The sequence below is a fragment of the Papaver somniferum genome, chromosome 3 (assembly GCF_003573695.1).
Source record: "Papaver somniferum cultivar HN1 chromosome 3, ASM357369v1, whole genome shotgun sequence".
Lineage (NCBI taxonomy): Eukaryota > Viridiplantae > Streptophyta > Magnoliopsida > Ranunculales > Papaveraceae > Papaver > Papaver somniferum.
The window spans coordinates 107537379-107553595 of record NC_039360.1 but is presented as its reverse complement, the minus strand read 5'-3'; the positions used below and the strand labels follow the sequence as shown (position 1 = coordinate 107553595).

Below are 16217 nucleotides of genomic sequence, written 5' to 3'. Positions count from 1 at the left end.
ATCTCATGCAACACGGTAATATCCTTCCTTAACTCTTTTGCTTCAATTAGTAACCGTTTCTCCTTGTTCATGCTTTTAATTTCATCTTTAGAACATTGAGGACAATGTTAGATTTAAGTTTGGGGGTATGGGAGAAACTTTTTAGTTGCAATAAATAAACTCCAGAGCTTATAAATTTATTCCTATTTAGGATTGCACTAACTAATCTAAGTGGATGGAAGCATCTTGGATATAGGAGTTGAGGAACCAATCTGATTAGATGGAAACATCGAAAGAGTCTATTCATAAAAGCACAGAGCTCAGGTGTTAGAAATAACATGATAGTTGCACCATATCTCTTTGAGTCCTTTTCATTTCTGTTTTATTTTTTCATTTTAAACTATGTTTCTCTAAGTGATTAGGTGGGGCACACGATTCAAGTTGTTACCACTGCTAGGGTGAATTAGAGTGACTGAGTTACTAAAAAAAAAAAAAAAAAAGACCGGACCAGTTAGACCAATCGGAATAAGTATTAACACTTGGATAGAAATATGCGTGTGTTCTCCCTGTTTCCGTCGCCTAAGCAAGCGTGGAATGCAGGACCCGTGGGAACTATCGTGTAATCTGCTGACAAGAAGCATGCGCTTGGATCCAAAAGATCTATTCATGTCGTTAAGTTAAAAAAAAAAATGGTTATTGTTATGTGTAGTCAACTGCTGGTTCCCTTGTATTTGCCAGTTTGTTGATCTAGATTTAAGTTATTGACCACTGGTTCCCTTGTATATGCCAGTGTGTTAATATTAGTCAGACCGGTATCTCAGTCATTTAGGTTAGGTTCACCTTGGCAGAGGCCTTCAGACAGATATGGGAAACACCGTTCACTTTTCAACCATCTACATTTTTCTTTTTCCATCTTCTTAATCTTTTCATGTGATTAGTCTGACTCCGAGTATGATGTCCATCGTGAAACTATCTTAGTAGAGCTCTGTCACTTATATGAATTTTAGTATGCTTGAGTGCAAACTCGTGTACACCAATTGGAATTTCGCATCAGGGTTCTTCCTCTTAGAGTCAATAATTGTATACCAACCAAGGAGGTTTTTTAGTGCTTTCCAAGGTTTTGCCTAGATATCTAGGGTCTGGAGTATTGGTTTTTGTGGGCACACCTCTGGTAAACCCTCCCGAGATTAACTCGGTTTTATTTATTTTTTATTAGTTTTGCTCGAGGACTAGCAAATAATAAGTTTGGGGGTATTTGATAGACGCATTTATGTGTCTATTTTGTTCTCAATATTCTGTATTGTTAGACTCGATTAAGTACTTATTGTGTTATTTTGTGTTTTTGTAGATGTTTTTAGAGAAACAATCCTTTGCGGTGAAATGAGCTCGAAAAGTAGTGTTTTACACCCCGGAGAAAATTACGAAAGGCACCCCAGAAATGCACCGGAAACGTCCCAGAAATGTACCGGAGGATCCCAGAAAAATTACCATTTTCACCCCAAAATTACTATTTCCATCCAAATTACTATTCGCACCCCAACACTCTGGATAAGGGGCACCTTCTTCAACAATTTGAATTTGTGTTTTGGCGGGAAATGAAGTTTTCAACTGGCAGAATTGTGATCGTCAAAATGAATGGGTTAGAGTGCGATTCAATCGCTCAAACTTGGTAGGAAGTTATGATTTAGCCTAAGGAAGATAGTTTGGGTGTCGAATTTGATCGGAATTGGCTGGAAATATAGATTTGATTCTCGAGCTCAAAACAGAGCTACACGGACTGAACACACCCTGTACACGCTGTTGTGTGTGTTTTGGCTATGCATGAAAGTAATTAAGGGACGTTCGACGACTTACTAGGCGTGGGAGAGCTGAATTGGAGTGTGCAGAACCAATTCTAACGTGTGACAGAGTTAATTTTGGAAATTATCGTTATTATTGGCAGCGTAGAATAATCGGATTAAATGGAGAATATACGCAAGTAAAGTTGGGATTTTTGGTCCTAAAACACTATAAATAGGCTCCTTGGGTCTACTAGAGAGGGTGTCGAGAGTTTGGGGAAGCTTTGGAGGCTACAGAGTGAAGAAAAATCGAGTTGCAGAGCCACCATTTCTGCTCCTGCAACTCAAGAACACGAAGAACATTAGACAACCAGAGACAGTCGTTCATACTACAGTAACAACGACTGTCACGTGAGGGTCGTAGTATTCTGTATACTACAACACCTTTCATTTATCGTTCTTTGTAACGGTGTTTGCAACAATTATAAACGTTGCAAACACCCGATTTTCATTATTATCTCCATTTCATCATTTGTACACCTCTTTTGAGCAATGAAAAATTCCTTTGAGCGTGTTTCCAATATGCGGAGTTAGAACCCATCACTGGGACGACGGAGGAGGCCGAGCTTCATACATGGGTAATTTTGTTAATTCTTTTTAAGACTTTTGCATTAAAAATTAATTGAAATATGATTTAATTAAATTGGTTGTTATTTTATTAGATGGGTCATGCTTAGCTTAGGTGATTTGATGTTCCATGCTTAACATTTACAATCAATGTTTTGAGAATCTACTTTGGAAAAATAAGAGTCCATATAATTTATGTTTTGAGCGATTATTGTTGAGAATAAATCATTGATCCCTATGTTATGAAAATTGGCCGAATCATTAGTCCCAGTACCTCTCACCATTGTTAATATTTTATTGCATATATTTATATTTTTTTATTAAGTCTAAAAAAAATTATCCTTCACAAATCCGAGAGTTTGAACCTTCACTACTACAACCCACAAAAAAATCTTTAATCAACTAGTAGACAATATATATATGAGCGTTATGTTGATTCGAGAACGAGGTACATGATGACAGGGAATCGCCAGAGATGTCAGAATCGTTCTGAATATTTATTCTTTATAGTCAGGGAACACCTGGAAGGGAGACTGCTACCAACACCAATGACATCCTGAAGACGTTATCGCTTTATACTAGTGGTCAATCCATCTAGGAGTCGTCCAGTCATTTTAGATTATATACATAAGTGAATACTGCATTACACATTATAGAATGCGGTTACTGTATTGCACAGTATAAATGATAAAATATGAAGAATATTGAAGTCTCAACTGAGAGGCTCCAATATTGCCGTTACATACTTTTGTTGATCAGTTGGAAAACCCTGTAACAAGGGTTTTGGCTATAAAAATATAAAATACGAATTTCATATACTTCTGAAGCGGGTCAGAGATATATGGAACCGTGATTTTATAATTTTAGCCTTCGTCAAATATTCATCATCAAAACAATGAAAACATAACCGGTTGTCATCAATTGTAGCGTCTAATGTTAAATCTCTATCACCACCTCAATCTCCGAATGAATCTAAACCAATCTACAAATCGATTATCTGTACTAGTAAATTTTGACTGAAAAAAAATGAGAAAGCTGAATGGGGGATTTGTAAAATTTCAAACCCTAAATTTTTTAGTGAAGTTTCAAAATTAAAGACGAAAAATTCAAATTGGAGGATTACAGAGATTCGTTCGCTTAAATTTCTTCATCTGGGTAAACCCTTTTTCATAACCTAGTAAAACCTGTGAATTTCACGAGAAATCATTAACCCTAGATTTTGGTGACGATTTTGTGAAATTTGATGATGACGAAGTTAATGATTTTGATGCTATTTGTTCTTTAAGCTAATATCATCAACTAATTTTACCATGTGATAACGATCACACTGATTACCATAACACAAACATTATTTCTTAGTTAATATTTGATACTGATCAGGTGGTCATGGACACTGTTGTTGATGGCACCATTGAAGATGAGATTTGGGTTTAGCTAATTAAAGAAGAAAGGGAATAATTTGGGTAGTCAACGTGATTTGTGTACTTTTTTTTCTTCCACGGGTACATATATGCTGACCCAACTAATTGAGAGTTGGATGGAATACTTGATAATACGAGGATTTGTTAATATTGAATCTGCAGGGGCAGCTAACGATAATTAACATCTTTATCGGAGAAGAAACACAAAATACCCCAAAAAGTTATTAATCAATCAAAATGGATGTGATACTAGCTGCTACTAATACGTGATTTCAATTCTTTAAAATAAACCACACAAATGGTAAATCCTAGATAACTTTGCTGATGTGCTATTAATTAGTCGAATGAGCATAACAAACAATGTTTTCCTGATTGAACCTACCATTATCTTAAGTGATGATTGAACCAATAAAAGAAATTAAAGTAAAATCACTTTTCTAAAGAAGATTATATACTTTTTTTTTCCTTTTTTTTTCTTCCGATAAGGGGACAGAAGAAGATTATATATTAGATATGAGTGTGGGGTGGTGGCGGTTGCTAAATTTTATATGCATATCTAAATTTCCCAAAGATTTGAAAACACTAAATTATTTGACCTAGAGAACAACAGGTTGGACCAGTTAAACCTGGTCCAGTAATTTTACTACTTCGACTCCCGGTCCGATTCTCAGAACATTGGTCTAGGGCCCTTAGGTGCCCTGAGTATCGAGTGTAGGCATAGTGTAAGATATACTTCCTCCGTCCCACTATTAAATGACCTAGTTTAAGTTTGCACAATTCTTAAAACAAGAGAGGGAAAAAATTATTTTTAAGTATTCTTTTACAATTATACCTTATGGATAATAACTAATGAAATTTTGAAATGATTTATCTCTCAAACTACACAGCGAATGTTCACAATTTTCATATCATTGAAAAACATTTTAAAACATCTACGTAACGAATATAAACATGTATATCAAATAATGCATATTTCTTATAATCAATTAAAATGATAATTTTAGAAATACTATATCTCCTTGTTTAGTGAAATAAGTCATCTATTATGGGACAAAATTTAAAAGTAAATAAGTCAAGTTATAGTGGGACAGGGTGTGTAAACCTTGTACCGAGAGGAACAAAGATTTGCGTACAAGGCAGAAACACGGTCATTAAAATCGTTTAAATAACCACACGGGAAAAGCAGAAGCCCTAGAATAGCAAGTTCTTAAAGCCCTTGAAGGACTCGTGAACTCTGGGAAAAAAAAGAGGAAGGAATAAACCCTAGACCAAGAAAATGCCTGAAAACGGGAAGAAGTACGCTGATGTTGGTGACGATTATGAAGATTCGAGTCCTTCTCAACGGAGAGGTGGAAGTCCTAACGATCACACTGATTCTAAATCTCAGGTTTTCTATCTGATTTGCCCTAATTTTGTGTTGTTCTTGAGAAGAACCAAGAGAAGTTTGAACGAGCATGAAAAATTATGACTCTAGTTTTGTTTTTTGTTTCTTGTTTTCTTTTTTGTGTTGTTAATTAGTATTATTGCAGCATGTTTCGCGTGGATCTTCGAAAAGTAGGGAAAGAGAAAGAGAGAATGGGAGAGAAAAGGAGAGGGAAAGAGATAGGGGAGGAGATAGAGAGAAAGAGCGTGAACGTGAGAAAGATAGAAGTAGTCGCCGTCACAGAGATCGTCATGAAGACCGGGGTGGTGATAGAAGGGAACGGGATCGGGGTGGTAGAGATGACGTGGATGATTACCATCGAAGTCGAAGCCGTGAATTTGAAAGGTGATATTCTGAACATACCTGCACGAAACTGAGATGTTTCAGTTATACACCAGAACTGAGATGTTTACACTTTTAACCTGTAAAAATTATAGAACCTGAATTTCAAAGACAGAGTTACACATGCTTATAACTTGCCTCACTACTTATTTGCTTTACTTTCTAGTTATAATATGCTGATTAGTTCTGTTAGAGTTAAAATTATAGTATGATGTGCAAGTGTACACCAGACATACACAATTTTTGGACGTCATTATCTGCAAGAACATGGCAAAGCCTGGATGAGAATCACTTGTTACGTAGGGTTTTCAAGAACTTATTTATTGTTTGTTGCACAAATCTAAACGTGGAGATGCAGAAAGCTAGTTTGTTTTGATTGCAAGTGTTGCCACTGTTTATCTGATTACTAATTTGTGTACGTAGCCATAACACCGTCAGCTAAGTTATGTGCTATTACTAACCCAATTCAATTTTAGGCATCGAGATTATGACAGAGAAAGAGAAGGCCGACGTCATAAGCACCGTTCTCGATCTCGTTCAAGAGAAAGATCCAGTCATAGGTCACGATCTCGTTCCCGGTCACGATCAAAGAGGTAAAGCCAGTTTGATTTGACTATGGTTGTTGACTTATTGTTTCTTTTTCCTCCCCAATTAAGGCTTTATCTGTTAATATTTAAGACACACTTGAAACATTGTTGTTCATGTAATACTATATCTTAATTTTTCTTGGCATGCCAGATTTTCGGTTCTCATGTAACTAGGGTTGAGAGTCATGTTTGTTATTTGTGAAGATTCTTGCACTGGAGGTGAAGGCCTCTGACCAAGTACTCCACCCCCAATGATATGTGCATCGCAAAATTGTTTGTCTTCTGCTTAATCAAACTGTTTTCTCGCGATGCATATGAATGCACAATTTCCAATGCGAATATACCTGGGATCTTAACTTAATTGCTGGATTTTTTTTCTTTTTAGTGGAAAATTGTGGCTTTTTAAGTTGTTGTTGTTGTTTTTTTTTTTTTTTTGTTGTTGTTGTTGCTGTGGAGAACATATATTAGAGATCAGATATAGATTCTCTCTCCTTTTGGTTTTAGTTCGGCCCTTTAAGTTGTTCTGTGTATACACATCATCCCTTTGACAGTTTATCTCCGTGTTTTAGTCTCCCCTCTTTTCCAGGTGAAGATAAGCTCGAGATATGTTGTGTTTATTATGGGGGTTGATTTTTGGTGTTTGGCTAGCGAGCTTAAAATGGTAAAACGTTATGTGTGTTGTCCAAATGAATAGCTGTAGCCTTGTCTGCATATATTTTGTAGGTAATTTCGCATGCATGATAGGGCAGTAGTGTGTAGCACTGAATGGAACAAATGTTAGGAAGATTGAGTTTCAGTACACTCTATACCTTGGTATACTGCGTCTGACAGTTAAATATGATTTTCTGATCTTGAGTTAGGAGTTTGCAATCAACGATCTAAGAAAATACCCCCAAAGGTTATTATGGTCTAGTTTTTGGTTCATATACAAACATTATATTCATTCAATTTATTCAGAGGTTGAGTCGGTGTTTACATGCGTCAAGTACATACTAGTTAACTTTCACAATAACGTAAAATATATCAGGGTGTTTTTTACGAAGGAAAATCCAGGGGTAATGCTCTCAAAAAAGTGAGTACCTGCTTTGTTCCGATTAACTATCTATTTATCAAGCTAATGCTATCCGTGACAATTATTTCTACAGTAAACGAATTAGTGGCTTTGACATGGCTCCTCCCTCAACTACAATGCTAGCGGCCGGTGTTGCTGCTGCTGCCGCTGCTGCAGGTACATATATATCGCACATCTCCCTTATGATGACTTTTGTATCGTTGTTATTAAGTGAACTCCTTATTGTGTGTTTACTCTGGAAAGTGATTTTCAGATTGCATGGTCTAAATTGGGTAAGCGTACTTGTTTGTGTTTCACTTGTTGTGTGCTAGCTAAGCTTCAATATCTCTGGTTCCAGTGTTGTCTTTCGTATTTTTCTTTAGACTGTTGATCCCGAAACTGAAAGTTTTTTTTGGTTGTTTTCTTGTTTTTGGTGTTTGTTTCTATTTTTCTGTGTTTATTTGTTCTTGTAAGAAGGCAACCTTGGGCTACATGTCCCACTGTTCTGCAAATGGTTCTGAGCGACTACTGTAGATTATATGTTCAAGGAGGAATGATGGATCTTGTTCGTCTTCAACCGGCAACTGTAGCTTTTTTGGTAGCCTTGTAAATATTTCCTCCAGCATTTCCAAAGATATATCATATATTCCATTCATATATCGTTAGTGTTTTTCCCAGGGAAAGCTAAAGAGACTTAGATCTTCAATCACTGCAAGGAAGAGACAGTTGGATGTTGCTTTTTATTCTTTTCCGTGGTTTCTTGATTGTGCTGTTTCTAACTTAATAAGCTCCCTTGCAGGTCAAATATCTGCTGCTACATCAATTCCTGGAATGTTTCCTAATATGTTAGCGTTAACGCCGGGACAGGTTTGTGATCTTTCTCTAATTCTTTTAATGCATTGAACAGTTTTACTTTTGTTTATTTGAAATTGATTATATGTTTTGGTGTGTCAGCCATTCACAACCCTCCCCATGATGCCCGTTCAGGCTATGACCCAGCAGGTTAGGTGTATTAAACCTTACATGGAAATACTCTTATGGTGTGATTGGATGCAGCATTCATGTTTCCCAAGGGATTCATGAATCGTTGGAAACAAGAACGAATTCTAGAATTGAATCCCTTGGTGTATTTGGCAACGCGTTTAGAATCATGGTTTCAAAACACATGCGGTGAACTTCTTACAAGTATTAGGCGGTAATTGTTTAGGACTTTGTTTGAAGGATCGAGTCGAAATCATGTTTGCCATAGGCCCAGGGGAAACATATTTGGGAGGGTTCTTGGTAGCGCCACACACCAGGGAAACATGATTTCTGGATCATGTTTCCCACCTCCAAAACCCTGCATCCAAACACACCATCAATTTTCCATTTGATAGATGTTGATTTTTAATGTGATTACTGTTTTTTGGCATGTTATGTAGGCTACAAGGCATGCGCGACGGGTGTATGTTGGTGGCCTTTCTCCAACAGCCAATGAACAGGTTCGTTTTCAGCCCATTTCGCTTCCTTAACCTTGGTGTCTTCAGTACAGAGTGTACAAGCAATATACATGATTCTGTTAGGAGAAACTGCAGAAACACTTTTTATATGCCCGACTACTCTTCTGCTTCATATAATAGCTCATATTTTATTTATGTTGTATGGTGATTATTGTGGTATCTTCTTCTGCTTCAGTTTCATAACATTCTGATCGATCCAGTTTCAACTTCTTCTGACAATTTTATTTTCATGATTCTGCTGCAGTCTGTTGCTACTTTTTTCAGTCAAGTTATGTCTGCAATTGGGGGAAACACTGCTGGCCCAGGTCTGTAGATGTGTGCCCACGTTTATAAACGTCTATTCAGTTGATTTTTTTTTTTTTTTTAAATTATTGTTATTAGTTATTGCATTAGGATATTGATATTTACATTCTCTTTCGACCAGGGGATTCTGTTGTCAATGTGTATATAAACCATGACAAGAAGTTCGCTTTTGTTGAGATGAGATCGGTTGAGGAAGCTAGTAATGCGATGGCTTTGGATGGGATCATTTTTGAGGTATATTATTAGGTTTATGAAAATCATTTCTCCCCTGTTGTTACATTCATTACCTTCTTTTGCTTAGAATCACAAGCTGTTTAAGGTTAAGTATATTGATTGATGTCATTTAAGAGCCAAAATATCAAAACATCTGTAGGTTATTATTTCTGGGTTAACAATCATTCAACTTCTTGACTTGTACTGATGTTTGTGAATTGATCTTCGTTTATATATATATATAGGGTGGGCCAGTGAAGGTGAGGAGGCCTACTGATTACAACCCTTCGCTTGCTGCCGCACTGGGCCCAAGCCAGCCTAATCCTAATCTTAACCTGGCTGCTGTTGGGCTGACACCAGGCTCTGCTGGAGGACTTGAAGGTCCCGACCGCATCTTTGTTGGTGGGCTCCCATATTACTTCACAGAAGCACAGATTAGAGAGTTGCTTGAATCTTTTGGTCCCCTTCGTGGTTTCGATCTGGTGAAGGACAGGGAAACAGGGAACTCTAAAGGATACGCCTTCTGCGTTTACCAGGATCTCTCAGTTACAGATATTGCTTGTGCTGCTCTAAATGGTATTAAGATGGGTGATAAAACTCTTACTGTTAGACGAGCGAACCTGGGCACCACTCAGCCAAAACCTGAGCAGGAAAACGTATTAATACAGGCACAACTACAGGTTGCATTGCAGGTTAGGGGGAACACACTTTATATTTTTGTTAGTTTCCAGTATATATAATAGCTATATAAATATTTGCGGCAGGGCTCTCCACCTCCCTATTCTCCTCCCTACAATCTAAACCTTAAACCCCACATTAGGGGAATGGTGAACCCCATCTGAACCTGAATGCGAATCTCGACGTAGATGTGAGGCTTAGATTATAGGGAGGTGAATAGGGAGGTGGAGCTTAGGGAGCCAAATAGCATTTCCAAAAAAATATTTGCTACTGATATTTTTTCTTGTTTCTGTACTGATGAGTTTTCTTGTTTTCTTTGGCAGAGGCAGTTGTTCCAAACTGGAGGTGGTCTAGGTGGTGGTAATGGAGGTGGCCTTCCTCCTACCAAGGTCGTATGCCTGACAGAGGTGGTTACTGCAGATGAGCTTAAAGATGATGAAGAATATGAAGATATTCTGGAAGATATGAGGGTAGAAGGTGGAAAATTTGGTACGTCGATGTGTTTTTGGTTCTTATATTCGAGCTGTTGATGTGTTTTTGGTTCTTATATTCGAGCTTTTGTCCGTTCGTGGTTGCAGTTGTTTTTCTTTTGTGTTTGGCAATATTCAATTTCACTCCCCAATTAACCACTAGTTTACACTTCCCGACCTTCTGAAATTCCTTTTCTTTGGTGATATTTAATTTATTCTAACTCATGTGTTTTGCAATTGCAGGTACATTGATGAATATCGTCATCCCGCGTCCACAACCTAACGGTGAACCATCTCCAGGACTTGGAAAGGTTAGTTTCAATGTAAGGTCTATAAAATATTGTCTGTTACTTTGTATTGTTAAATAACACTTTTCTCCTGTTCTCCTGTAGGTTTTCTTGGAGTACAACGACGTTGATGGGTCAAGTAAAGCCCGAGCTGGACTTAATGGAAGGAGATTTGGTGGAAATCAAGTTGTGGCTGTTTTTTACCCGGAGAATCAATTTGCCGAGGGGATTTACGATGCCTAACTTGTGCAATAGGGAGCTAGCTTCTGGCTTAAGTTCTAACTTAACTTTCACCTCTTGTCTTATTGTGATTTTCCATCCCTTTCTAGTCTTGTACAGCTTTTTTTTCACTGGAATTTGTGCCATAACACTTGCCTTTAAGACTTTCTAGATTTGTTTCCCCAAGTTGATAGCACCTTTCTGTAGTTTAAAATCCTTAAACAACTTAAACTCTGAAATGATTACTTATTGTGTGCTTGTGTTTTCTCTTTAAGAATTGTTGTTTGAAGGTGTTATTTTAGCAAAGTGTATCTGATAGTGGCAAGTCCTTATATTACAGAACTGGTCCTGGGATTCCTACTGGATTGCACTAAAGAAACTCAGGTGGGAAAACAGAAAAAAGAAAGAAAAAGAAGTATATATTTGGTATTTCAAACTCTGGTTACGACCAAAACACTTAGGAGCATCTCCAATGTAAGGGGTAAAGGTGTTAAAATTGATTGACACCTAGAATTTAAGACTTCTTGCACCAAATTTCCATCTCCAACACAAAGGTCAAGGTCATAGAGATAGATGACATGGCTAAGTGGGGTTAATGAAGAAAGTCATATTTAGACTTTCTCTATGACCTTGGGTCCTAAAGCCACATCATCATTTTGTCTCTAAATTCAAATAAAGTTTGTTAGATAATACCTTGGGGGTTGGAGATAAACTTAAGGTAAAAAGTTTTACATTTAATTTTTCTTGTCAGGGTTAAGTGGCAAAATGTCCCAAAATGGACACCAGGGTTGTGAAAATGCCCGGACGTTAGGGAAAAGATTAAAATGCCTCATTCCGTTAGATTTTCGCTAGAGAGAGTTAAGTAGTCGAAATTGCCCTTCAGGGTACATTGTTCATAATTCAGGGTTCAGTTCAGGGTTCAAAATTTAGGATTCAGATGGTGGTGGTGGTGGTGGTAGTGCGACGGTATTGGTGGTGCAGCGATGGTGATAGTGGCGGCGATGGTGGTGGTGGCAGCGATGGTGATAGTGGCGGTGGTGGTGGCGATGATGATGGTGGTGGCAATGGTGATAGTGGCGGTGGTGGTGGCGGTGATGATGGTGGTGGCGATGGTGATAGTGGCGGTGGTGGAGGCGGGGTGGCGGTGGTGGTTGTTCTAGTGGTAGTGGTGGGGATGGTGGTGGTGGCAACGATGGTGGTTGGTGGTTGTTCTAGTGGTAGTGGTGGGGATGGTGGTGGTGGCAGCGATGGTGGTTGGTGGTTGTTCGTTTGGTGGTGGCGGTGGTAGTGGCGGATTGAAATGGAATTTCAAAACTCCATTGACCGGTCAAGATGCCCATTTTTGATAAAAATGCCCCAAATCTAACGGAATGGGCAATTTAATCTTTTCTCTGACGTCCGGGGCATTTTCACAACCTTGGGGTTCATTTTGGGACATTTTACCACTTAACCCTTCTTATCATTTAGTATTGACCCACACATAAGAATGTGTTAATAGGACCTCCACATAGGATGACCTTGACCCTTTGCATTGGAAATGCTCTTAAGAGCTTCTCCAATGGTTGATGTTATATGTCAACATTGTCTTGACTTTCTCTTGGTAAAAATTCCTTTATATAGATACAAATTCCTAAATGTTGGGAACTAAAAAAATTCATCTCCAACCCAAATCAGTTTTAATCTTTTGTTTCTTAAGTGTCATTTGTAATGTCTTTCCAAAATTAAGCCATGTCACTCCACATTCATTTAAGAAGATAGGGTTGGAGAAGGATTTTAGAAATTTTTTGATGTGTATCCTATGTGGATTTTCTTTTTTGATAGCTTGGTACAGTGGTCCCTAGACTACTCCTAAATTCCATTAATTTAAGAATTTTAGCAATTACAAGGGTTCGAACCCTGACCTCCGCAGTGGGAGGGAGCATGAGAACCATCAGACCACTTGATGGTTCTCCATCTTATGTGGATTTAGATATGTATCTTCACACATTCCATCCGAGAAGCTCCAATACTCAAGCACACTAAACTATTGTACCTACCCTAGAACTAAACTATTCTAACTCTTCCATCATTCCATCCGAGAAGCTCCAATACTCAAGCACACTAAACTATTGTACCTACCCTAGAACTAAACTATTCTAACTCTTCCATCGTCACTCGTTCATGAAAATGAGCTTTATATTTCACAACCAAATATTTGGTCACATCATTCATGGTTCACAAAAAATATCCGTAATTGTGGCACCTTAATTGGTTTTCGGGAAAAGAAATTGGTGGTAATCGGTGGATTTATACATAAAATCTTCACTTTAACCTGATGTTGTTCTTAGATTACACAAGATGTTAGATAGTTAGTGACTCGTAAAGATGGTTCCTCACTTATTCCCCGCTCCCTGGTTCAACCTTCCCATTTTCTCTGGTTACCAAAATCCAAAGATACCGTTCACCATCCAACTCATTAAAGGCTGAAATTTACAAGGATTATGTGTTTTGAAAATCCAACATATATGTATTTATTTTTTTACTAAAAAACATTGTTGTATATGCATTTAGGAAATTCGTTTTGGCAAACCACACAATCTCAATTGGTAGGTCCATTGATTTTATCAACGGTGTTTGACCAAACAAGTCCTAATTAATAGGAGTCAAATGTCAAACACAATATTGCAACCGAATCAACACCAAACACAAAAATCTAATCAAGGTCAAACCCAAGAGAATTTGACTTTGAGAAAGAGAAATTTTGTCGTGGGATTTTAGATGATCATAAGATCGTTACTCACCCACCCCACCCCACCCCTTGGCACATCTTATGGATGATTGAGGAAATAAAGAATAGGGTTTGACAGATTTTGCAGGCTGTCATCCAACATAACTGCAGAGAAGGAAATCAAGCAGCAAATGGTTTGGCCGATCATGCGGCAAATGGAAGTCAAATGGGAAATACCAAAATTTGGGACTATGTAATCCCGATTTTTATTTGTCAAATTCTTTACCATGACTCCATGAATACCACATATCCACAAAAATTATAACCTAATCATCTTTTAATTAAATATACGCTTCAAATAAATAAATAAATAAGAAGGTTTTTGAAGCTTAAAATCAATGAGAACAATTTTTATAAAACGATATATTTTGGAAACTAAAAGATCCTCTAAAACTTTTAAGCTTTAACCCATAGCTACTTCATGTTGAGTTTTGCTCCTTATGTAACGAGCCTCAAGCTAGTCAACGCTATTAGACCAGTCAAGAGACGACTAAGCCGCTAATGACTCGATTAATTAGAGACGAACGTAATTAATAGAAATTAATCTAATAACGATTTAGATACGAAACTAGTATTATTGTATAGGTATCGAAAAGTTAGGCGAAATGGATTACTCGAATGTGTCTTTAGGATAACAGACAAAGAAGATATCTTCAGATATGTACGAAAGGTAAAACTGTTAATTTTGCCTTAGACCGACCTGGCTGCCCTTAGCCGTTTCGTGGGCGCCTTCATAAGTTTTGTTGGCCTTATCTCCTACGCGTGTCGAGACAAGCTCATTTCTTCTCTTCGTTTCTTCTGCTTTCTTCTTCTTCTTTATTTCTTCTCCGTTTCTTCTCTGTAGAAAGTGATTGATGAAATTGAGTTCTTATTTGAGAGAGAGAGAGAGAGAGAGAGAGAGTCAATCGATGAAATAGAGAAGATGAACTAGGAGGTGTGCTGATGTTGATGAAGAGATGAAAGGGGTGTTGATTCATGGTTAAACAGAGTTAGGGCGTCATCTGATTTCGAGGTTGTTTGGAGTATGATAAGTTTACTGGGTCGATGTTTGATGAGAATTAAGAGGGGTTGTTGTTGAAATATCGATTGAAGGCTATTCTGATGAGGAATCACAGAACCAGGTAAATTAGGGTTTTCTTAATTTGAAGATTTAATTTGGGGTTTCGGTTTTAATTAATTACTTTATGAAATTATTGTTATTTGATTGAATTGTCGCATGGGTTTGTTTATAATCGAGTGGAGATAGTTGTATAAGGGTTTAATTTTAGTCTTTTAGCAATATAATTTTGGAATTAGGGTTTGGTAAATTGAAGATAGAAATTGGGTTTTCCTATTTGATTTGAGTTACAGGAAGGGAGAGGTAGATGTTGTTGGAGAAATTAAGGTTCTAGATTGAATTACAAGAATCTTTTGGTGGAGTCAATGAAGAGCTGAAGATTTTATGATGGGATGTGAAGTTGAGAAGTTTAAGTTGTAATTAAAATTACAGGGGATGAAATAGAATTAGATAGTGGGATTGTAAATAGTGGTGTTGAGATTCATGAAGCTTGTTGTTCAATAGTTTGATGTCTTGGATTGAGACTGTGAAGAAGACATGTCTTGTTTTAGATGAACTAGTGGTGCTGGTTGGGTTGATTAGCAGGTGTTGTTGCTAGAGATGGTGTTGTTTCTGTATTAGTGATGCAGTTGGGGGTAATGTTTGATTACTGAGGATGAGTTGCAGAAGAGAATAGTATGAATAAAGTGTAGGAGTTGGGTTTGTATTTTCAGTTAGCAAGGACTTGATAGTGTTGATGCAGTTGGATGTGTAGTTGAAGTTTAGAGGAAATGTAAATGAGATTAAGTCAGGGTTCAGGGTGTTGTGTTAAGTTGCAGCTAAAGAATATGGTTAGTTAGTTATAGATGGTATTGTATGTGTATTGTACTCGTGATGGAGATGATCTACATATGTGGTTTCCTGGTTGTTTGATGGGTTTTAGAAGTTCAAGCAAATAACCTAACATTTGAGAAGATTTGACTGAGTTGAAGCTGCAAACTAAACAGAGAAGTTATATTTGGATTCTTCTGAAGTTAGGGGATGGAAGAAAGAAACTGAGAGTTAGTTTTCCTATCTTGATGAATTGGACCCTTATGGTCTGAATTAGCCTTTGGTTCCTTCTACAAAGTTGTAGATATTCAGAAATAATATCTAATAGACTATAGAACCAACCTAATTGGGTTAATAAACCTTAGATGTGCTAAATATAGATAATGAAAGGTGTAGAACCATAATGACTTAGAACCATTAGATAGTTCACTTAGCCTATAACTAGAGTATTGTTTGGAAATGTGTTATGAACCTTGTATGAGCCTTTTGGCTAATCTTTAAAGTGCTTCTGTGATTAACAGTTACTCTTTATTAACAACGATCGATCTAAAGAACGAACCAGTGGATTATGGATCTCTAGGTATGCGAGGCTTGTCATCAAAAGAGGTGGGAATCGATAACGAACTCTCTTGTATTCATTATTGTTTTACAAATCTATCTTTTGTGAAATCCATGCATATCTTTGTTACTATATGATAGTGTATGC

The 16217-nt window shown here is 37.3% G+C and overlaps 1 protein-coding gene across 6 annotated transcripts; it reads left to right on the top strand.

Moving 5' to 3' along the window:
* Positions 1 to 4986: 4986 nt before the first annotated feature.
* On the top strand, positions 4987 to 11154 carry LOC113357039 (splicing factor U2af large subunit A-like). 6 transcript variants are annotated; one of them, XM_026600298.1, is made up of 13 exons: positions 4987 to 5192; positions 5335 to 5573; positions 6047 to 6163; positions 7303 to 7385; positions 8008 to 8075; positions 8163 to 8210; positions 8630 to 8689; positions 8952 to 9012; positions 9132 to 9244; positions 9469 to 9915; positions 10225 to 10390; positions 10615 to 10682; positions 10764 to 11154. In XM_026600298.1, the coding sequence occupies exons 1-13, from the start codon at positions 5082 to 5084 to the stop codon at positions 10899 to 10901; spliced, it is 1719 nt and encodes a 572-aa protein (XP_026456083.1). In that variant the 5' UTR covers positions 4987 to 5081; the 3' UTR covers positions 10902 to 11154. The 6 variants fall into 6 exon arrangements, with proteins under 6 accessions (XP_026456083.1, XP_026456084.1, XP_026456086.1 ...); XM_026600299.1 differs by lacking the exon at positions 8163 to 8210; XM_026600301.1 differs by lacking the exons at positions 4987 to 5192; positions 5335 to 5573; positions 6047 to 6163; positions 7303 to 7385 and adding an exon at positions 7400 to 7806.
* Positions 11155 to 16217: the final 5063 nt, after the last annotated feature.